The sequence below is a fragment of the Schistocerca nitens genome, chromosome 2 (assembly GCF_023898315.1).
Source record: "Schistocerca nitens isolate TAMUIC-IGC-003100 chromosome 2, iqSchNite1.1, whole genome shotgun sequence".
In the NCBI taxonomy this organism is placed as follows: domain Eukaryota; kingdom Metazoa; phylum Arthropoda; class Insecta; order Orthoptera; family Acrididae; genus Schistocerca; species Schistocerca nitens.
Window position 1 is genome coordinate 36,204,344 of NC_064615.1, and position 23,289 is coordinate 36,227,632.

At 40.1% G+C, this 23,289-nt stretch overlaps 1 protein-coding gene across 1 annotated transcript in view; it reads right to left on the bottom strand.

Moving 5' to 3' along the window:
• Nucleotides 1–22,497, bottom strand: part of LOC126235703 (ubiquitin carboxyl-terminal hydrolase 22) — a 150,591-nt gene extending 128,094 nt beyond the window's left edge. Inside the window, exons 1-4 of the mRNA XM_049944458.1 lie at nucleotides 21,903–22,497; nucleotides 21,579–21,711; nucleotides 21,269–21,484; nucleotides 20,865–21,037 (exon numbers count right to left, since the gene is read on the bottom strand). Of these exons, the coding sequence (XP_049800415.1) occupies nucleotides 20,865–21,037; nucleotides 21,269–21,484; nucleotides 21,579–21,711; nucleotides 21,903–22,022 (642 nt within the window). The 5' untranslated portion in view covers nucleotides 22,023–22,497. The remainder of the gene's footprint in view (nucleotides 1–20,864; nucleotides 21,038–21,268; nucleotides 21,485–21,578; nucleotides 21,712–21,902) is intronic.
• Between the last annotated feature and the right edge of the window lie 792 nt (nucleotides 22,498–23,289).

Consider the following 23,289-nt stretch of genomic DNA (forward strand, 5'->3'; position numbering starts at 1 on the left):
ACGCCGAAGAATGATTTGTTCTGACATCCTGGAAACTCCTGTTAACTCAGACACTGCTCTGATTGTTAAATGGTGATCTTGTCAACAAGTTTACCAATTTTTTCAATGTTTGCATCAGTTTTTGCTGACAATGGTCTGCCAGTGCGAGTGTCATCACTGGTGTCTTCGCGGCCATCTTTAAATCGTTTAAATCACTCAAACACTTGTGTTCGCGATAAACAATCATCGCCGTACACTTTTTGTAACATTACAAACGTTTCAATTGCAGATTTTCCTAGTTTGAAACAAAATTTGATGTTAACACGCTGTTCTTTCTGTACACTCAACATTTTCCGACGCACAGACAAAACGTCAACTACTTAAAACAGACGCCACGGGCAGACTGAGTGCAGGAGGCAGATGAAACTCGAGCAGTAGGCGGAGCGAGAGTCACGTGACAGGCCACGCGACTTTCAGCCTTATTGCATTCGTTTTATTGTTTCACCAGTACTAGTCCGGTTTTTTTCTAGCCACACCTCGTATATCTTTCTTGGCAAATGCCTTTCCAAGATTGAAGTCTGAAATACTCCTCTGTGACAGAGACAAGGGGAGGACTGAGTTAATAATTACACCACTGAAGACTAAGGACTCTAATGGTTATGACTGAGTGCCTAGCAGAATATTAAAGTACTGTGCTGCACACGTTATCCCTGTATTTAGCCACATTTGTAATTTGGGTTGTTTTGGGGAAGGATCATATTTGTAATTTTTCCTTTGGGAATTGTCAGTTTCCCAAACAATTAAAGTACTCAGTAGTAATGCCGCTTTACAGAAAGGGAGAAAGGAATAATGTAGATAATTTTAGACCTATTTCTATGTCATCAGTGTTTGATACAGTTATTGAAAAGGCTGTGTATGTAATGATAATTGATCATTTTATATCACACGATTTGCTATCAACTGTACAGTTTGGCTTTAGAAGTCGTTTAACAACTGAAAATGTTATATTCTCTTTCCTCTGTGAGGTATTGGATGGGTTAAATAAAAGGTTTCGAATCATAGGCATATTTTTTTATTTAACTAAGGCGTTTGTGTTGATCACAAAATATTACTCCAGAAGTTGGACCATTATGGAATACGGGGAGTAGCTCACAATAGGTTCACCTCTTACTTTAGCAACAGACAGCAAAAGGTTATTATTCACGATGTTGAGAGTGGCTGTGATGTGGGGTCTGAGTGGAGTACAGTCAACTTCCACTAACATCCAAGACTTTGATGGTGGGATGGTGTATTTAGTGCAAAGGGCCAAAAGGCGGGGGAAGTCCAGCAAAATATGTATACGAATACCTCAATGGTGAACTGGGTCCAAGAAGAGCACTGTGAAAGAGGCAGCTGATCCATAAACTTGACAACCACGGTCCAGACGAGACAGAACTAAGCTCGTTGGAGGAGGAGAAGAGGCAAGCGATCCACACCACAAGAGGTGTGGGCAAGGAAGCACAGGACACGGAATTTACAAAAACAGGCAATCAAGTAAGCTTGTTGTCAAAAAGAAGACCCAAGACACGGAAGTGCGGGACAGAGGTCAGCTGTTCGGCATCGATGTACCGCTCTGCATGAGGATGGACCATAGTACGGTGACTGATAAGAACCGCCCCCTCTTTAAGGGGATAGAAGTGAAAACTGTGCAAAACTGCCCACACCGAAGAGCACTAGATGACATTCTCGAGCTGTTGCTCCGCAGAAGCCACTAAGTGGATGCGAGCCCAAATACTGAACTCATCCACATGTGTAAAAGGGCAAACCAATGGTCCAGTGGAGGCCACAAGTCCATTAACAACAATAAGAAAAAGGACACTTAATATGGAGCCCTGACAAATGCTATTCTCCTGGGCCTGTGGTGAGCTGAGAATGATACCATTTCTAACTCTGAATGACAGTTAGAACCAGAATAAAAATCGGGAGGGGGGCCCCAAACACCCCACTCATGGAGCTTAAGTAGGATGTGATGGCGCCAAGCTGTATCGTAGGCCTTATGAAGATAAAAAAACACTGCTACAAGATGGCAGCACTGAGAAAAGGCATGCCAAGCTGCAGTTTCCAATCAAAGTAGATGGTCAACTGGAGACTGCCCATCCCGAAAGGCGCATGGTAGGGAGAGAGAAGGGCCTGAGATTCGAGGACCCACCTGAGCCGACAAGCCACCATCTGTTCATATTACTTGCAGGGGACACTGGTTAGACTGATTGGCTGGTAACTACCAAGGGACGACAGATCCTCGCTGGGCTTAAGGACAGGAACCACAATGCTGTCTCTCCACTGAGAGGGGATAACACCTTTGAGCCCAACACGATTAAACACTTGGTGATTTGATGTGTTGAAGCAATTGGTTATGGATGGAATCTGGACCAGAGGCTGAATCGTGGGAAGAAGAGAGCCAGAAGTAGTTCCCGTTCAACAAGAGGTTCATTGTAGTATTACACCTGACAAGGGGTAAAAGAGAAGTGAGAAGCTTCAGCCCACTGTTTCTGAAGGAGGAAGGTCACTGGATAGGAGGCTGATGCTGATACTGTTGCAAAAAGGGTCATCAGGTGTTCGATGAGAATTGTGGATCTGTACAAGAGCCACTTGGAGGAGCAAAGACTGGAATGGAATGGAAGACCTGCTGACAACCTTGGAGGGTGCGGAGTGTAGATTGCACCTATGATGAAGGGAGACACAAAGTGTTCCCAACTCAATTAATTGCTGTGTTTAATTAAGTAATGGGCTTCGGCACAAAGATTTTTAAAGGTAACAAGACCGGTGGAGATGTTGCAAGGTGTGTTGGTGATGGCAACAGCCTTGCTCCACCACTGAGCTGGCCAGCAGTGAATGGAGGCCGTCATATGGGGAATGTCAATGCTGGCAGCACAAATTATCTTATTGGACAGATCACGAATGGCTTCATCAATACAACCTGACAAAAAAGGCAGAAATGTGACCTGGAACATATATAGAGGCCAGTCAGCACGATGGAAAGCCCAGTGGCATAACCTGGTTGCTATAGCAGTGGTCACTGTAAGGTAACCAGTGAAAGGGAGGAAGATGGTGAAGGGAGGGTAGTGAGCGAAAGCTCAATGGCAGAGAAATTGCCATAAGCAGCACTAAAATGAGTAGGGGAACCGTCATTAAGAAGGCACAGGTCGTGGTCCTAATGAAACTGGTCAATGAGGAGCTGCCAACTACACGAAAAAGCACTGCCCCAATAAGGGTGATGGGCATTAACATATCCAAGGAGGAGGAAGGGAGGGGGGAGAGCTGCTGTAGGAGGGCAATGAGGGCAGTGGATTTAGGTGTTCTGTCAGGAGACTGCACACTGTGACTGCAGAGTCCAAGTGGACACGGGTGGCAGCTGCTGCCAATGTGGTACGAAGGGGGATCCATGTACTAACAATGTCCATAATGATCAATCAACGTGCAAACGCCACCAGAAGCCCTTAAAGGGCCAACCCAATTCCAACAGAAAGCATGGAACTCACAGAGGGATGGTGAGCGAACATCAGTAAAATGAGATTCCTGGAGAATGACACAAGCTGCTGAGTAAAAGGAAATAAGGGACAGAAACTCTGGTAGGTGATGGCAGTATACATTACAGTTCCAATGAATAAGCACACAACTGGGATCCAAATAGGAGGCGAATGGGCTGGAGCCAATCGTGCTGCCAAATTACCATCCTCACCAATGAGGATGGGATGACTTCTATAAATAAAAGAACATCCATAAGTAAGAGATCAGACTCAGGCTGTGAGGCAGAAGATTGCACCTCTGGGGATACTACAGTGGCCTTCTCCTGGGACTTAAGTTTTTTTTCTTCTTCTTCTCTTTCATGGGTCGAGAAGAGCAGGAAATGAAGAGATAGCAGGCTTCTGCAAGATCCAGAATGGAGAGAGAGCAGGCAGCCTTGGGGCGCATGGACTTTGGGTCCTGCGGCCAAGTTGTGGCTACAGGCCTCTAGGCTGGGAGATGCCATGGGGAGGTGTCCTGGGAGGAATCCCAATCACTGGCAGGCCCCAAAGGAGGAGGATATTTCTCCAGCTGGGAAGGGGAAGTGGACCCACAGGGGAGGCTGTGGACTCGGCAGAGGAGGGGGTGAGGAGAGGGGCACGGGACTGGAGTACGGAGGAGAGTGGACAGGGATAGGATGTAACAGGGATAAAGTCAGTTGCTGTCGACACAGGGCGAAGACTGTACTATTTCTGATGAGTCTCAGTGTAGAATAAACAATAAAGGGACTTATATTCCTGTATCTTCTTTCCCTTCTAACAAACTAAGGAATCAGGTGAGCATGGAAACTGACAGTCATGACAGTTAATACACAGAGGCGATGGAACACACATACTCCTCTCATGGAGAGGGTGTCCACATTTGCTGCATAGAGAGTCCTCAATACAGCTGAAAGACATGCCCAAAACGCAAACACTGAAAACACCTCATGAGTGGCAGGACATAGGGCTTCACATCACATCTATAACACACAACCTTGACTTTCTCCGGGTGGGTATCTCCCTCAAATGCCAGAATGAAGATGCTGCAATATTATGAGAAGGAAAGTTGCTGCTCACCATACAGCGGAGATGCTGAGTCGCAGATAGGCACAACAAAAAGATTTTCACACTTAAATCTTTCGGCCTGTAGCCTTTGTCAACAATGGACGGACGGACGGACACACACACACACACACACACACACACACACACACACACACACACACACACACGGTATCTGAAGTGAGTGATCGTTTGGCGCAAAAACTAGTCCACTTTGCTTATTTTCATTCACTTATGTCATATGGTATTATATTTTGGGGTAACTCTTCTCATTCTAAAAGGATATTTTTGGCTCAGAAACAGGCAGTTCGGGCAATAAGTGGTGTAAGCGCAATATATATTCCTTACTGTCATTTCTTGTTAACAATATTAACTTATTCCCAAGAATAAGCAGCTTTCACTCAGTTAATACTTGGCAGAAATCAAACCTGCAATTGGATCAGACTTCCTTAAATTTTGTGCAGAAAGGTGTGCAGTATACTGCTGCATCATTCTCAATAAGCTACCACTCAAATTCAAAAATCTTAGCAGTAATCCACCCACTTTCAAATCGAAACTGAAGAGTTTCCTCATGGATCACTCCTTCTATTCTGTCGAGGAATTCTTTGAAAAATTAAGCTGATTCTTCTTGTACTGTTGATTGTGTTTACTTAAACTTATGGACTGACTTTTTTCGGGTTCATACACATTTTATTTTTATCTGTTATTTCTTTTATGTTGTAATTTCATGCACTGACACGTTCCATGACCTTGGAGATTTGCTCCTGAATTTGGTCCTATGGAACTTTATGTGTAAATAAAATAAATAAATAAACTGATTGGTCTCATATCCTATGCCTTGGTATGATCAATTCTACCTGGCTTCCGAAGGAAAACAACCGTCACTGACTGCCAAGTATTAGGAATGATTCCTGCCACTAGGCTGATCCTAAATAGTCTACATAGGACTCTAATTAGTTCCCCTCCTGCATGTAGCAGTAGATCTGGAAAGATTCTATCTGGGCCTGGTGCCGTGAATGGTTGAAAGGTTTCCAGCACCTGCTGGAGTTGTGTTGTTTTTATCAACACATTCTCTGGTGGATTCACAGTTTTCGCTTTGATTTCCCTTTGATTACCATAAATCAGTGCCTCTTTCAGGACTGCCTCCTGGTATGTGTTATCTGATCAGTGCATTGAGGGAAGTGAGTCTTGAGGAGCATATCCAGGATCTCACTCACTGTCCTTGTATACCCACCATCCTCTGTTCTTATACTACCTCCTGGATTAGTTAGTATTCTGATGAGGATTTTATGAGGTCTAGTGCAAGTAGCTGTATCTTCCACTTCCTCACAGAATATCTTCCAGGATGACAGATTCACTTGCTTGATCAGAAGGCTGCATTTGAAGAGTGCCAACCGATAGTTTGCCCATTGTCCTTTCTATCTTGCAATGTTGAACAGTCTCTCTAGGGAGATACTACAGCCCCCACATACTGTTTGTGTAGGGACAGCGACATCAAGATCAGACTCATTACAGCACATACAGAGGCATGTAAGTAATCATTCTTCCCACATCCCAAAGGTTTCACAGTGTTGACTGGAACACACTTTTGAAATTATATGATACAAGGGATAAAATACAGGGAGCAAAATGTTATTTACAAGATGTACGGGAACTAGACTGCAGTTATAAGAGTCAGAGCACATGAGAGGGAAGCAGTAATTCAGAAAAGAGAGTGAAAGTCCCATGATTACAATCCCTTGTTATCCAATCTATACATTGAGCAAGCCATAAAAGACAGTAAAAAGAAATGCGCAAAAGTAATCAAGGATCAAAGTGAAGAAGTAAAAATTTCAAGATTTGCCAATGACATTCCAATTCCGTCAGAGAGAGCCAAGGACTTGGAAGAGGCAGCATTTGAAACAGTTCCCACTGCAGACTGTTAACGAAGTTCTGAGGAAACAGAATATGTTCTCAGATATTTAAGTGGCTTGAAGACTTCTTAAGTAATAGAATGCAGTACGTTGTGCTCGATGGTGAGTGTTCACCAGGGTACAGTCAGGAGAGCTCCAGAGTGGTGTGATAGGAACACACTTGTTCTCTATATACATAAATGAACACACGGATAATGTGAGCAGCAATCTGTGTTTGCTGATGATGCTGTAGTGTACAGTACATTGCAGAAGGAAACAGGATGACTTAGACAGAATTTATATTTGGTGTGATAAGTGTCAGTTTGCTGCAAATGCAGAAAAACATCATTTAATGCAGATGAGTAGGAAAAACAATCCTGTAATGTTTAACTACAGTATTAGTTGTGCAATGCTTGACACAGTTACGTCAAATATGTAGGTGTAACACTGCAAAGTGATATCAAATGGAATGATTACATGAAGTCGAAAGTGTAGCTCACCTATAAAGGAGACCACGTCCAGAACACTTGTGCGACACATTTTTGTGTACTGCTCAAGTGTTTGGGATCCTCACCACGTCAAATTAAAGAAAGACATTGAAGCATTTCAGGTGTGTTGCTAGACTTGTTACCAGCAGATCTGATAAAAATCAGACTACAGGATATATCAAAGAGAATCACCTGATTTAAAAAAATAATAACTATTACGTTATTTGACATATATGCGTGAACAACGTACAGTTAGAAAGAGCAAACTCTCAAGTTTAACATGGTTCCCACTAGGTACCAGCAGTGTGCGCCCACTTCAACTCTAATAAAAATGGTATCGGCACAACAGAAAGCATTTTGTGTTCTACGTTTTGCGCAGTGCGGGTCAGTAATAACTGTTCAGCGTGACTTTCGTACTAGGTATGATGTGTATCTTCTTACAGTATAGAGTATTAGATGATGGCACGAGCAATTCTGAGAAACAGGTTGTTTGTGTAAAGGCAAACTGCCGGGCCGTCCCAAGCGTCTGACACAGACTTCAAATGCATCCATCATAGTTTCATAAGGAGTCCACACAAATCCGTTTGCTGTGCAGCTTGGCAGCTTAAGATGTCCCGGATGCCCATCTGGTGTGTGTTGCATCAATGTTTACACTTGAAACAATACAAAATCCAGCTACTGCAAGATCTTCATGAAGGTGACAAACAACAATGTGTGGAGTTCTGTAATTTTATTCTTGGCAAGATGGAGGGTGATAATTTTCTTCCACTCTTGGTGTTTAGTGACGAGGTAACATTCCATTTAAATAGAAAGGTGAACTGTCAATGTGAGAATATAGGGTATGGAACAACCACATGAAGTTGTACAACAGGAGACGGACTCTCCAAAATCTAATGTGTTTTGTGCAGTTTCACAGGAAAAGGTGTATGGTCCATTTTCCTTTGTCTAGAAAATTGTTACAGGAAGCACATATCTTGATATGCTTCAGAACTTTCTTTTCCCACAGCTGGAGGCTGATTCAAACAACTTCATTTACCAACAGGATGGGGCACCATCACATTGGCATCTGAAAGTGCAGGAATTTTTAATTCAAAGTCTTACTGAACAATGGATCGATGCGATTCTATCATGTGGTGGGGTTTATAAAAGATTCTGTTTATGTGCCTCCATTACCAACAACAATGAATGAAGTGAGACAGCCCATAACACCAGCTGTGGATGTTATAACTCAAGACATGCTCGCTGCAGTGTGGGAATAATTTGAATACCGCAATGACATATGCCGCACATCTCAAGGGGGCATATTGAACACCTATGAAAAGGAATGAAATTTTTTTTTTTGAGATTCTGCTTTATCGAAAAACAAAATCATTGCCTATGTATATATGCTGACTTGCAGTCAGCCCTGCAGCCAGGCGACTAGCGCAAGTTTTGGTATTTTCGTACAGTTAAGTCATTTTAGATTATAAAACATATAGTTTACTACTGATTACTTAGCGAATAGGTGTATTAGTGTGCCTTTTAAGTGTACCATCAAAGGTTTCGTTTTTCTTTATGTAATATAGTAGAAAACGCAAAAAGATCTTACAGTCGTATTTTCTGTTTACGTTTTGCCGCAGTAAATCTATAGAATTTCGTTTAGTTGTTCTTTGCTCTCTCCAGCAATTTAACTGTAGCGTACCTCTTCATAATTTAACTAGCATTTCCGGAAAGTAGTGTAAAGTTTAAGTTGTTATTTCAGAAACTTTACACTGTTGTTTTTGTTTACACACAGTTGCGTATAGGCCAAATTTGTGGAACCACATTTTCATGTTTATCTGTAATTTAACTGACTTATTTATAATACTCTATTACGTTTATCACGAGTGAAAAGTGCTTGACTTGCTGTAGGATTGTTAGGTCGGGGCTTTGGTGTGATGGGTACTGTAGTTTTTTCCATGTGGGTGAATGTAGTGGTGTGGGAACAGGGGAAGTAATTGAGACCCATCAGTGGTTTTGTAGGATTTGTAGTAGAGATAGGAAGATACTAGAACAGGAGGGGAAAATTGCCGCCCTTCAGGCTGAGTTAGACAAGGCCAGGGCAGATCTTGACAGGTTAAGGAGGGAGAAGGGTAAAGAGAGGTGGGAAGTGGCAACAGGAGGAACAGGCCTAGAGCTTTGTCCGACAGCTTCATGGTGAATGTGGAAAATAGATTTGACCTGTTGCTTCAGTTAGAAGCTGGTGAGCCTCAAGCAGTTGCAGGTGTAGACAGGGTACAACAAACTTTCAGCAGCAAATTGAAAAGTAAGAATGTAGGGAAATCAGTAAAGAGAAAGAAAGTGTTGTTGTTAGGTAGTTCCCATGGAAGAGGTGTTGGCCAACTTTTGCAGGATGAACTAGGGTCAGAATACCAGGTCACCAATTTTTTTAAACCTAGTGCTGGTCTGGAGCAGGTGACAGAGGGTTTAGGATCACTTTGCAAAGATTTCACTAAGGGAGACACTGTGGTTATAGTGGGTGAGGCAGGTAATAGTATTGACAGAGATCCTGGGTACAGTATAGAGTGTGACCTGGCAAAGATTGCATCAGCATCTAAGCATACTAGTGTTGAGTTTGTATCTGTTCTTGGGCGCCATGACCAACCTCATTTGAACTCTTCTGTCAAGAGAGTTAATTTGGAGTTGGAACGGCTGCTCATGTCGGGTGTGGGGTTACACATTGGTGTGGTTCCTGTTGATTCTCTCAGTAGGTGGGATTATACTAGGCATGGCCTTCGCCTCAACAGGAGGGGGAAGGGTAAACTGGCTGGGAAAATAGCAGGAAAGTTAAAGGGGGGAGGCACTGTCATGAGTGATAAAATATCAGTGGTTATAGGGTTCAGAAAAGACGCTTTTTTAGGATAGCGAGGACAAAAAATGGTTCAAATGGCTCTGAGCACTATGGGACTTAACATCTATGGTCATCAGTCCCCTAGAACTTAGAACTACTTAAACCTAACTAACCTAAGGACATCACACAACACCCAGCCATCACGAGGCAGAGAAAATCCCTGACCCCGCCGGGAATCGAACCCGGGAACCCGGGCGTGGGAAGCGAGAACGCTACCGCACGACCATGAGATGCGGGTGACAGCGAGGACAGAAAGAAACCATATTTTAAGAGAGGTTAGGACTGAGACAAACCTTCAGTTTGAGAAAGAAACAAAAAAACAGAATTCTAGCCTATTACATCAGCATAAACAACTGTTCATTAAGAATTTACAAGTCAGCAGATATTTTAACTCTACCCAATTTTTACTCAGTCAGTGTGAAATGTCATCTATCTTTATTGCATCAAAATATTCGAGGACTGAGAAATAAAATTAATGAATTAATTATCTGCATAGATGAATTAGTCTTCAAACCCAGCTGACATAATCTGCCTCTCTGAACATCATGTGACCACTGGTATGGAACTTTTAAGTGCTACAGGGTTTAGGTTAGCATCTCACTTTTGTAGCTCAGAAATGGAGAAAGGAGGAGTTGCCACATTCTTCAGGAACTGTCATAAATTTAAGAACATAGACATTCATAAATTTTGCCTAGAACAGCATATGGAAGCATGTGCAACAGATGTAGAATTTCACAAAAAATCCTTCATAATATTAGGTGTATATCGAGCACCTGCAGATAACTTTAATCTGTTTGTAAACCACCTTGAAGTTGTACTGGCCCATTTAACAGCCAAAAATCAAAGAAATGTTGGTTGCTGGTGATTTCAATGTCAATTTCCTTAAAGACTCTCCCAATAAGAACTTATTTGAGTTAGTAACACTATCATTCAACTTAATACCCACTGTAAAATCCCCCACTATGTTAGCCAATTGCTCACGAACAGCCATTGATTTTCTATAAAGTCCAATGAACAAAATGATGTTACAAAACCAATAGTCAATGGCCTCTCAGACCATGACATGCAGTTCCTTCTGTTAAATGTTAATACTGAACAGCATATAAAATCTGTTAAATCTGAGCTCAAGAGGATAATCAATAAGTCAAAAATTGATTATTTTAGGACACTCATCAGAGACATTCACTGGACTGATGTTTACAGTGCTCATGGCATGAATGAAAAATATAACACTTTTGCTAATAAAGTGCTTACCTTATTTGAACACTTTTCCCCCAAAACTTACCAAGGTTAGAGCAAAGTCTACAAAGAAGCCATGGATTACTCAAGGAATAGGGGTATCTTGTAAAACAAAAAGAAAACTGTATCTTTCAATCCGAAACAGTTCCGATGTTGATGCTATAGCACATTACAAGAAATACTGCAAAATATTAAAGACTGTAATACAGACATCAAAGCAAATATATTACAAGGAAAAGATAGTCATATAAGATAACAAAATAAAGACTATATGAGTTATAGTGAAGGAGGAGACCGGTAGAACCAGACAAGAGGGACAAATACACTCCTGGAAATGGAAAAAAGAACACATTGACACCGGTGTGTCAGACCCACCATACTTGCTCCGGACACTGCGAGAGGGCTGTACAAGCAATGATCACACGCACGGCACAGCGGACACACCAGGAACCGCGGTGTTGGCCGTCGAATGGCGCTAGCTGCGCAGCATTTGTGCACCGCCGCCGTCAGTGTCAGCCAGTTTGCCGTGACATACGGAGCTCCATCGCAGTCTTTAACACTGGTAGCATGCCACGACAGCGTGGACGTGAACTGTATGTGCAGTTGACGGACTTTGAGCGAGGGCGTATAGTGGGCATGCGGGAGGCCGGGTGGACGTACCGCCGAATTGCTCAACACGTGGGGCGTGAGGTCTCCACAGTACATCGATGTTGTCGCCAGTGGTCAGCGGAAGGTGCACGTGCCCGTCGACCTGGGACCGGACCGCAGCGATGCACGGATGCACGCCAAGACCGTAGGATCCTACGCAGGGCCGTAGGGGACCGCACCGCCACTTCCCAGCAAATTAGGGACACTGTTGCTCCTGGGGTATCGGCGAGGACCATTCGCAACCGTCTCCATGAAGCTGGGCTACGGTCCCGCACACCGTTAGGCCGTCTTCCGCTCACGCCCCAACATCGTGCAGCCCGCCTCCAGTGGTGTCGCGACAGGCGTGAATGGAGGGACGAATGGAGACGTGTCGTCTTCAGCGATGAGAGTCGCTTCTGCCTTGGTGCCAATGATGGTCGTATGCGTGTTTGGCGCCGTGCAGGTGAGCGCCACAATCAGGACTGCATACGACCGAGGCACACAGGGCCAACACCCGGCATCATGGTGTGGGGAGCGATCTCCTACACTGGCCGTACACCACTGGTGATCGTCGAGGGGACACTGAATAGTGCACGGTACATCCAAACCGTCATCGAACCCATCGTTCTACCATTCCTAGACCGGCAAGGGAACTTTCTGTTCCAACAGGACAATGCACGTCCGCATGTATCCCGTGCCACCCAACGTGTTCTAGAAGGTGTAAGTCAACTACCCTGGCCAGCAAGATCTCCGGATCTGTCCCCCATTGAGCATGTTTGGGACTGGATGAAGCGTCGTCTCACGCGGTCTGCACGTCCAGCACGAACGCTGGTCCAACTGAGGCGCCAGGTGGAAATGGCATGGCAAGCCGTTCCACAGGACTACATCCAGCATCTCTACGATCGTCTCCATGGGAGAATAGCAGCCTGCATTGCTGCGAAAGGTGGATATACACTGTACTAGTGCCGACATTGTGCATGCTCTGTTGCCTGTGTCTATGTGCCTGTGGTTCTGTCAGTGTGATCATGTGATGTATCTGACCCCAGGAATGTGTCAATAAAGTTTCCCCTTCCTGGGACAATGAATTCACGGTGTTCTTATTTCAATTTCCAGGAGTGTAGCATTAAGAGTAAATGATACATTGGTGACAGACATTTATAGTGTTGCAGAACTTTTTACCAAACATTTTATAACTGTTACTGACAAGATGGGGTTGTCAGGTTCTGTAGATACTGCTTTGGAATACCTCAGACCAGACATTTCAAGTAACTTCCATAATATAAATTTGACCCTCACTACCCCAGCAGAAATAATATCCATCATAAAATCATTAACATCTAATGGGTATGATGAAATATCAACAAAGTTAATTAAAGAATGTGATTCTGGGCTAAGTAACATATTAAGCTATCTGTGTTACCAGTCATTTATCAGTGGAATATTTCCTGAATGGTTGAAATATGCTGAAGTTAAGCCACTGTTTAAGAAGGGAGATAAAAAAATAGCATCAAATTTCCGTCCAATTTCCCTGTTGCCAGCATTCTCAAACATTTTAGAAAAAGTAATGTACAATCGGCTTTATAACCATCTTATCGCAAATAACATACTGTCAAAGTCACAGTTCGGATTTCTAAAGGGTTCTGATATTGAGAAGGCTATCTACACTTACAGTGAAAATGTGCTTAATTCAAGAGACAAAAAATTGCAGGCAACTGGTATATTTTGTGATCTGTCAAAGGCATTTGACTGTGTAAATCACAATATCCTTTTAAGTAAATTAGATTATTATTGTGTAACAGGAAATGCTGCAAAATGGTTCAAATCTTATATCTCTGGCAGGAAACAAAGGCTATTAGGAAAGAGACATGTATCAAGCTATCAGGCATCATCCAACTGGGAACTAATTACATGTGGGGTCCCACAAGGTTGCATTTTAGGGCCCTTACTTTTTCTTGTGTATATCAATGACTTTTCATCAGTAACATTACCAGAAGCCAAGTTCGTTTTGTTTGCCGATGATACAAACATTGCAATAAATAGCAAATCAAGTGTAGTCTTAGAAAGGTCAGCTGATAAAATATTTGTGGACATTAATCACTGGTTCCTAACCAATTCTTTGTCACCAAACTTAGAAAAAACACACTACATGCAGTTCAGAACTTGCAAGGGGTGTCCCACGAGTATATGTCTAACATACGATGACAAGCAGATAGAAGAAGTGTACAGTGTTAAATGCTTGGGATTACAGCTTGAACTGGGAGGAGCACACCACAGAACTGCTGAAGCATCTTAACAAATCTCTATTTGCAATATGAATTTTGTCAGACATAGGGGGTATAAAAATGAAAAAGCTGGCATACTATGCTTACTTTCATTCCATAATGTCATATGGGATTATTTTTGGGGGCAATTCATCAAGCCAAGCTAAAGTTTTCCGGGCACAAAAACGTGCAGTAAGAGTTATATGTGGTGTGAACTCAAGAACATCTTGCAGAAGCCTTTTTAGGGAACTAGGGATACTAACTACCGCTTCCCAATATATTTATTCCTTAATGAAATTTGTCATTAAAAATATATCACTTTTTCAAACCAACAGCTCAATTCATGGAATCAATACTAGAAATTAGAATAATCTTCACAAGGATTTAAAGTCATTTAGTCTTGTACAAAAAGGTGTGCATTATTCAGGAACACACATCTTCAATAACTTGCCAGCAGCCATGAAAAGCTTAACAACCAATGAAATTCAGTTTAAGAGAAGCCTAAAGGATTTATTGGTGGCCAACTCCTTCTACTCCACTGACGAATTTCTCAGTAGGACCAACTGATTTGTGTGTATGTATGTATATATAAGTACAATATAACATCTGCACAATTTCAGTGCAGTAATGTGTTCATTGTAAATATTTGTGTGTGTGTGTGTGTGTGTGTGTGTGTGTGTGTGTGTGTGTGTGTGTACAATCTAACTTATGCCCCAGTTCAGTGCAGTAATGTGTTCATTGCATTGTAAATAAGTATTTAGTAGTTGCATTACACGTTTATTAACTTATAAATAAATAAAAAAAACTTTTATGTTTTAAATTCAGTGCATTAGTATTTGTAAAATGACTTTCAATAGTGTTCATTAAAAAATGACTATCATTCCACTTGGGACCTGTGGAATGGTACATTAGCTTATTTGTTTGAGTTGTAAATATTTGTCATGTATTGTTGTTTTTCTGACATGTTCTACATCCTGGAGGACCTCCTCATTATGGATCAATTGGAATGAAAGTAAATCTAATCTAATCTAATAGTTTCAGAAATATAAACGTGCCAAACTGAATGATTCTTTTTGATACACCCAGTATTATGGAAATACTCTGTGAACTCATATGGGAATCCTTGGAGGGAAAGCAACATTTTTTCCATAAAACATTATTGTGAAAGTTTAGAGAACCGACATTTGCACCTGACTGCAGGAGAATTGTATTGTTGCCAAGGTACATCTCGTTTAAGAACTATGAAGGCAATGTAAATTAGCAGTTGTACAGAGGCATATAGAGATTCATTTTTCCCTCATCCAACTGCGAGGCAGTGCTGTGGTACAAGGTAACCCCTTACAGTACTTTATGGAGTATATATGCACTTTGGTTGGTTGATTTGGGGGAAGGGACGAAACTGTGAGGTCATCGGTCCCACTGGATTAGGGAAGGATGGGGGAAGAAGTCGGCCATGGCCTTTCAAACGAACCATCCTGGCATTTGCCCGAAACGATTTAGGGGAATCACGGAAAACCTAAATTAGGATACGAATTGCAGTTCTGGTGTTATTCTGATGACGATGCATGGCAGCGACCAAAGACATTAACTGAACACATCAGATGAATTCGCAATTGTGGACAATGACTGCCATCAGCTGTGGAATGGAATGACGACAATAAAAATTTGTGGTGGACCAGGACATGAACCCGGTTGATGACATATGGAAGTTTGGGTCGGGCATGAGTCATGCACGGATATCCAAATGCTACGGCGACTGCTTGCAATAAGTGGGAAATCCGGGTTTGTGTGCCAGTGCGGCACAAATTTTCATTGCCGTCATTCCATTCCCAGTAGTCATTATTCGCAATTGCGAATTCATCTGATGTGTCTAAATTATGATGGTCTGATGTGGGTTTGAACCATCATCCTCCCAAATGCACGCATGTATGTATGTATGTATGTATGTAGACATAGAAGAGCAAACGAACAGAATGGATAGAGAAACAGGTCATAAGATGAAGATCAACAAAAGTACAACAAAGATGATGAAATTTAGCATAATTAAATTAAGTGATGATGAGATAATTACCTTTGGCAATAAATTCCTGAAGGTAGTAGATGAGTTTGTGCTCTTTGAGGATAAAAACAGCTGATGATGGAAGAAATAAAGAAGGTGTACAATGCAGACTTGCAATAAGAAAAATCTTCTGAGGGAGGGAAAAAATGTAACAAACCAAAAAATGTAAGTATTAGGAAGACTTTCCTGAAAGTATTTGTAGTTACACACAATTAGATGATAAACACAGACAGGAAGAAAATAATAAGTTCTGAAATGTGGTGCTACAGAATAATACTGAACATCAGATCAGTACATCGAACAACAAATAAGGGGGTAGTGAATTGAATTAGGGGAAAACGCAGTTTATGGGACAACTTGACTAAATGAACAGATAGCTTGTTAGGACATATACCAAGGAATCAGAGAATAGTTAATTTGGTACTGGAGAGAAGTGCATGGGTGATATGTACAAATAGAAGAGGGAGACCAAGGCTTGCCTACAGTCAGCAGGTTCAAATGAATGGAGGTTGGAATAGTTATGGAGAGATACAACAGAGACTTGCACAGGATAGACTAGCATGCTGCATTAAACCAGTCTTTGGATTGAAGACCCTAACAATGTCCATGGTGAATGGCTTAATACATGACAGCAATAAAAGAATTATCAAAGCAAATTTTATAAAGATTACATTTTTAACCTGTGCAGTTATGGTGGCCATAACTGCTGTATAATTATGTAAAATATTCCAAATCTGTCTCTGTCACTAATAAAATGTTTTTTTTTTTACATTTGTGTTTGTTTTTATTCATTTAAGACATCAGTGTTCCACAATCAAATATATTTACAATGTTGATTTTGGTAAAAATTCTAAAACGGTAGTTTGCTAAGCAACTGAAATGAGACTTTCATTTATTGCATTTTAATCTAACTTCTGCTTGCAACTAGAAACATCATTGTCATACACAAGAAAATGTGGAAAATTTCAAGATGACAATTTCAGATGTAAGTAGGATCACACGAAAATGCAATAACTAAAAATCACACTTCAATAGCTTAAGAAACTAAGTTTTTATCCAGAATCAAAAGCAAATCTGTAAATATCATTGTCAGAGGTTTGGTATCTATGTATTAAAAGAATAAAACTTGATGTGTACAGTAAAATAAATATGTATTTTTAGTGATTGCAAAGATGGATCTAATATACCCACATGTTAAGCATTCATAAATAATGTTTTTAAGGCACCTAATAATGCTAGTTCTACAGTTGTGTTTGATATTAAGTTATGAAGCTATTGAGTAGTTTGATTATAAAATAGGAAGAAGATAAAAATGTTATCTAGATGGATAAAGCTAAATGCTTGTGAAACAGGTTTGTATTACCCTTTCTGGCACTTCCAAATCATTATTCTATAATCTTATATAAAATGAACAATCCATTCTTTCCTTTTAATTTCATCTATTTAGTTTCAAACAATGGAAAATCCAGTATGTAATAACATCAATATTATGAAATGGGTGGATAATCAAAATTACAGACCGAGTGCAGCCTTGGTAGCCACAGACAATGGTCTTTTAGTTGTACCTCTTCTCTATATGGTGAGTGTCGGCTATTTAGTTTTCTTAACCAAGGTTCTTGGGTAATGTCTCCTACTACTCCTGAACCTTTAACCCCACAAGGTTCTTTCACCCTTGAATCTTCTCTTCTGCCTACAGAAAGAGCCAGAGCACTTCCTAAATCTGTTGATTTCATGTCTTTCTGAACATTTCCACCCACTGCCACACGTCATGTCAACTTTTCAATCTGTATAACAAATATTTCTGTTCACTGATAACGTTTCAAAATTTGGGCTATCGTAACTGTGTCATGTGAACTCTCAATAAAACTACTATCAGCACTGAAAGTTCTTGTTTCAGGTACATGGGTAAGAAAACTATTCCACAGACTGGTCTATGAAAGACTGAAACAAGACCAGGCAATTTATTTTTAACAAGGCAAAACAACATTTGTTTAAAATACCGAAGGTCCAGATACGCACACACATGAAAATGTTCATTTCTTACCCGTACTACTATATAAAGAGAAGTCTGTGTTCAATGTTGTTACCAAAAATCTCAAAAACTTCTTTCACTAAACTATTTCAAATTTTTACACGGTACGGTAATACACGTTTGGAGGAATATAGGCTACATATTCTTTTTAACTGATCTTCTTTGGATTTTTGCATGATACTCTTATAAACATTCTGACAGCAATAGGCTACATATTTTTTTTAATATTAATGATATACATACATACAAAAAAAAATCTATACTACTACATAAAGACAACCCATTGTTTAACCAAAAATCTCAAATAAGTTCTTGACCAATTTACTTCAAATTTACACACAATACCCTAATAAACATTCAGATGGTCATGGGCTATATATATATTTTTTTCTAAACAACAATGTACAGTTTTTCAATCACAACTAACTGCTAGGAAGGAAATGATTTGCTATGCTGGGCTGTGAAAATGTGAGGTTTCATTTTCTTTCTTACAGTCAGTTTTGGAGGAGACCAAACAGTGAGGTCATCGGTCTCATCGGATTAGAGAAGGACAGGGAAGGAAGTCGGCCATACCCTTTCAAAGGAACCATCCCGGCATTTGCCAGGAGTGAAATTTGGGTAAATCACAGAAAACCTAAATCAGGACAGCTGGATGCGGGATTGAACAGTAGTCCTCCCGAATGCGAGTCAGGGGGGGAAGGGTTGCTTTATTTTTGTTGGGGGGAGGGGGGGGGGGGCAGAGCTCTGGTAGTTTACACACAAAGGAAAGCAACAACAAGATACATTCTTATTGGATACGATACTGACTGTAGCATCAAGTTGGGTAACAGTTACAAAGTGGGCTTCCCCTTTCATTTTCCATAGTTTACATATCATATATGTAATAATACGCATCGGAATACTCATCAAAGACATCGGAATACTCATCAAAGACGTGTCCATTATCTAATATCTGTTTTCTGAATATTCCTTGAAGTCTTAATTACAATGATGAAAAGTCCATTAAATATAGCAAAGTGTGTTAAATGTGACACAAACATTATGCTACACATCAGTTTCTTACAATAACCTTTATTTCACTTTCATTTTTGCTGGTTTGGCCAACTCACAACCAAATTATAACATTCCAACTTAACCTAGACCTCACATTATGCTACAGATTAGTTTGTTCGGCCACAACATTCAGGAAGGGTCCAATATCATACTCTTAGTCTCAAGTTGGACTCAGATTTTTCTATTTCAGGGAAAACTGTAGAAGGGTCTTTGAGTAAAGACAGTTTCAGTGAAGGCCCAGACTAATATCTGTTACTGGTATGCCATGTTTTGTTGTTTTATGTAATGAGTGAGATAAAAATTTGATGCACCACAATGTAGAATGCGTCTGTCTTTCACGGAGACAAGGTTATGGAATGTCCATGCTGTAATGTAAATAATGGGAGGAGTAAAGCCTGGTACCTTCTCAGTCTTGCTTAAGTACCTATTGATGACTCATCCTTTATACAGAACTTTTGATGTGTTTTCTCTCTTTCTCTCACATTTTGAAGAATATAGTTATTTTGAAAACAAAAACATATTTGTTTTTAAATGGTTATGTTTTAAGTTCACCATAATCTATCATTCACTTGATAACTATTCTTTTCCTGTTTGTCATTCCCTGCAAATTCTGTTTTCACCACTGAAGGAAAAAATGTCTCAAATGTCAGTCACAGAAAATTTTTTGGCATACATATTAATGAAGATCTGAAGTGGGAGATGCACCTTACCAATCTAAATATTTAAAAAAAAAAAAACTGAAAACACTAATGTATCCTGTTAGGATTATCACGAAAAATACAAGCTGGTAGCAATGTACCATAATAGTATAAAGAAATGACTGATGTACAGCATAAGGCAGTTTTTGGGGGGGTTTCCACAACCTAATAAAAATAAGCTAAATGCCGATTTTCCTGTAGACCCCTTTTAAACAGTCTGAAAATATTGCCTCAGCCCTGTTTGTTTCACAACAGCAAGAATATAAAAAAAAGGAAAGAAAACCTATTCAGTCATAACTATGATATATGTACATTTGAAACTAGGCAGCTGAACCTATAGCACACACAAAAATAATAAATACAAACTTGAGCCAAAGGGGAGTGCATCATACTGGGATTATGTTACACAACTATATGCCTTCTTACTTAAAATTTCTTTCAACAATACATACATTTAACATAAAGTCAAAACAGTTTTTGCTGGACCACTGCTTCTACCCTGTCTCTGAATTTCTGGATCATCACAATATATAACCTCTTTTACCAAACACTGTTAATTATGTACTATGTCACTTCACACTATAATTTACTTTGTATTTATCATGTAGTCTCACTTAAAAACCACTGCTACCATGTGCAGAAGGAACATAATAAGCCAATTTATATTATTATGCACTATGTTTATGGTGACCACAATGATTATTTTAATCATAAATTAACTGTTTACCCTTGTCCTCCTATATCACGTGTACAAGCAATGTACTAAAAATTATTCTTGGACAAAGTAAAAATCACTCTCTCTTGGCAGAGAGAGAGAGAGAGAGAGAGAGAGAGAGAGAGAGAGAGAGAGAGAGAGAGACGAGGGGGTGGGGAGTGGGACAAATGAAAACTTACACACAAAACAGGAAAAGTAAAGATAACCATCTCAACTGGTAGACTTGGTGCAGATTCGTACCACAATTTATGCTGTCATGTATTTTGCTTTCCAAAGAATTTGGAATAATTAAAAGCACATAGAACATTCACATGTTACAAAAAATATATATAAATACTAAGGGATCAGGAATATTTGACATCATACCTCCTGGAAGAGCCTAGAAACTTCACACACCAAACACCGACCAGGTTGTTCACGAAACTGGCAAACATGTTTTCCTGCTAAGAAATAATCTCGCAGTAAAGGTGTGTGAGTTAATGCTTGTACAATGCAGTTCATAAAACATGTATTGCCTAAGTTAATTAGGCCTCTGAGACCTGTGGAATAACACAGTTAATGAGAAATATAACTGAACATAATAATCATGTAACATAAGCGAATGTTTGTGGCTTGACACAAATTACTACACATCAGCAATGCTATTTTAACAAAGATAGTTCCCCTTACCAGTCGCAAAAGTATTTGTAAACCATGTTATTGTCATTACATGTCAAGTATAAAGACTGTGCAAGTCAGATGCAGATTAGAGCAAGCGAATAATATCTTACCAATGGTTGTGTCCTCTAGTATATGCCTTCTGTGCGGGTTATTTCGCAGCAGACGGATATCATATGCACTCGGTTCCCATGGTCTGTATGGTACAGACAGTCCAATTCTCTTGAAAACTTGTGCATCTTTCTCTAGTGCTATACTAGATAATTCCTTGTCATAAATATAGTCGCCACAATGGAAACACATCACCATTCCATAAGTTAGTTCCACAGCTGTAATCATAACATTGAAAATAAGTATCAGTAAACCGACAAAAACGGCTAGGTTCTTCATACCATACTAAACAGGCCCGTAATGGTTCCTTACCTAAGAAATGTTTTTTCACTTTCGCATGTTCCTGCATGTGACCACGTACAATACACCCAAAATAAATACAATGCAAGCATGAATGTAACCGAGGCCCACCGTACTTGCACACCGTACACTGACTTGCTATTGCCTGTATACAACAGAAATTTCATTATTTTTCTGATAGTACGAATGCAAGAAATTGGTACCCAGAGATAAGGATGAAACTGCTGCTCACTATTTAATGGTATATGAGAGAAAAATTATTCAATCTTCTACGAATAAAGTATAATGAACAACTTCATACACAATTTTCTGAGTGACATTCCGTCACGAACGCACCTTTCTTCTCCGGGCCTCAGCTGACGAGCACGCTACGAGGCAAGAATACACTATTTTGTAAGCCTTGGTTCCCTTAGAAGCTTTAAAACTTATCAGATGAGTGCATCCATTTTCGCTCATCTCCAAAATGTCCCAAAAATTTAAATGGACACAGCTTGCAATTGTTTACATGCAGCTTGCGACCACCGTCTTTACCTCGCCCGGCGAAACTTAGCCATTTCCCCCTCTAATGACGAAAAGCGGAACTTGTTGTCACAACTTACGTGTTTAACAGTTATTAACTAAGCTATGTACATAAATTACATAAAATATAGATGTATCATTGGCACATGGGTATGAGAGGTGAAACGTTCAATTTATTTCAATGATATGCTTTGTATTAGTAAACACCACATGTGTGTAACGTTCTCAGTCACCAGCGGTCACATTGCAGGAAAAATTGTACTGATGTCTGTTCCCCCTAATTATGAGAAAAAAATTGTATAGTTCGTCAGTTTAGATGTAAATGTCTGTGATACATCAATTATTTTATCGTACAAAAGATTATGAATGGGATAACGAAATGCGAAAACTTCTTTCTCCTTGAGATAACCAAAAGGTCTGTTAGTTCGCAATTTCACTGCAAGGTGGCTGGCACAGCTGCTGCCGGGTTATAGGCGCGAATTTTAAAGGGAAGCGTAAGCAATGACTGTACATGAAAACGACGTAATTTGGACGTGCACGAACATACAACACTATTTATTCGTGCTGATGTCAACAATCAACAGTAACATTTTGATGTCATATTAAACTGCATATTAAAGAGAATATTTGTGGGCCTGGACGAGAAGTAACACTAAAACTATTGCATCAGACCTATTTAGCTGAATTTAAATCCATTTATTTATTTATTTTATTGACAGAGAATCGGAAAACTTATGAAAAAGTGGTCAAAAGAGGGATTGTTTGACTTGTTTACTATATAGTACTGCCTCATCTCACACAGATGATGTCGTTATCGGTTTCGACTTATTACCACAGTCTAAAATAACTGTGTTGATACCATGTCAGAGATCATGAAATATGGAAAGAAGGGAGATAGCAAAATACCATGAAACTAAATTACGAATTAATTTCTATACGCATCTATATGTTCGGTACTTGATTACATAATTTAGTAAATCGTCAACCGAACTTGCCCGGGGAGGCACTCACAGTTGTAAACACATTTGCGCTCTGGTCGTTGGAATTGACGGCTTTCAATTAACTACGTAATAGCATAAAATTGATTAACTATTGAATCGTAAATTTAATATAAAAATATTCACAATATGAAATTGATTCTGACAGAAAGCCTTCTCAAAGTGGAAATTACTAAAAAATCGCAATTAAGTACGTTATGTACTCT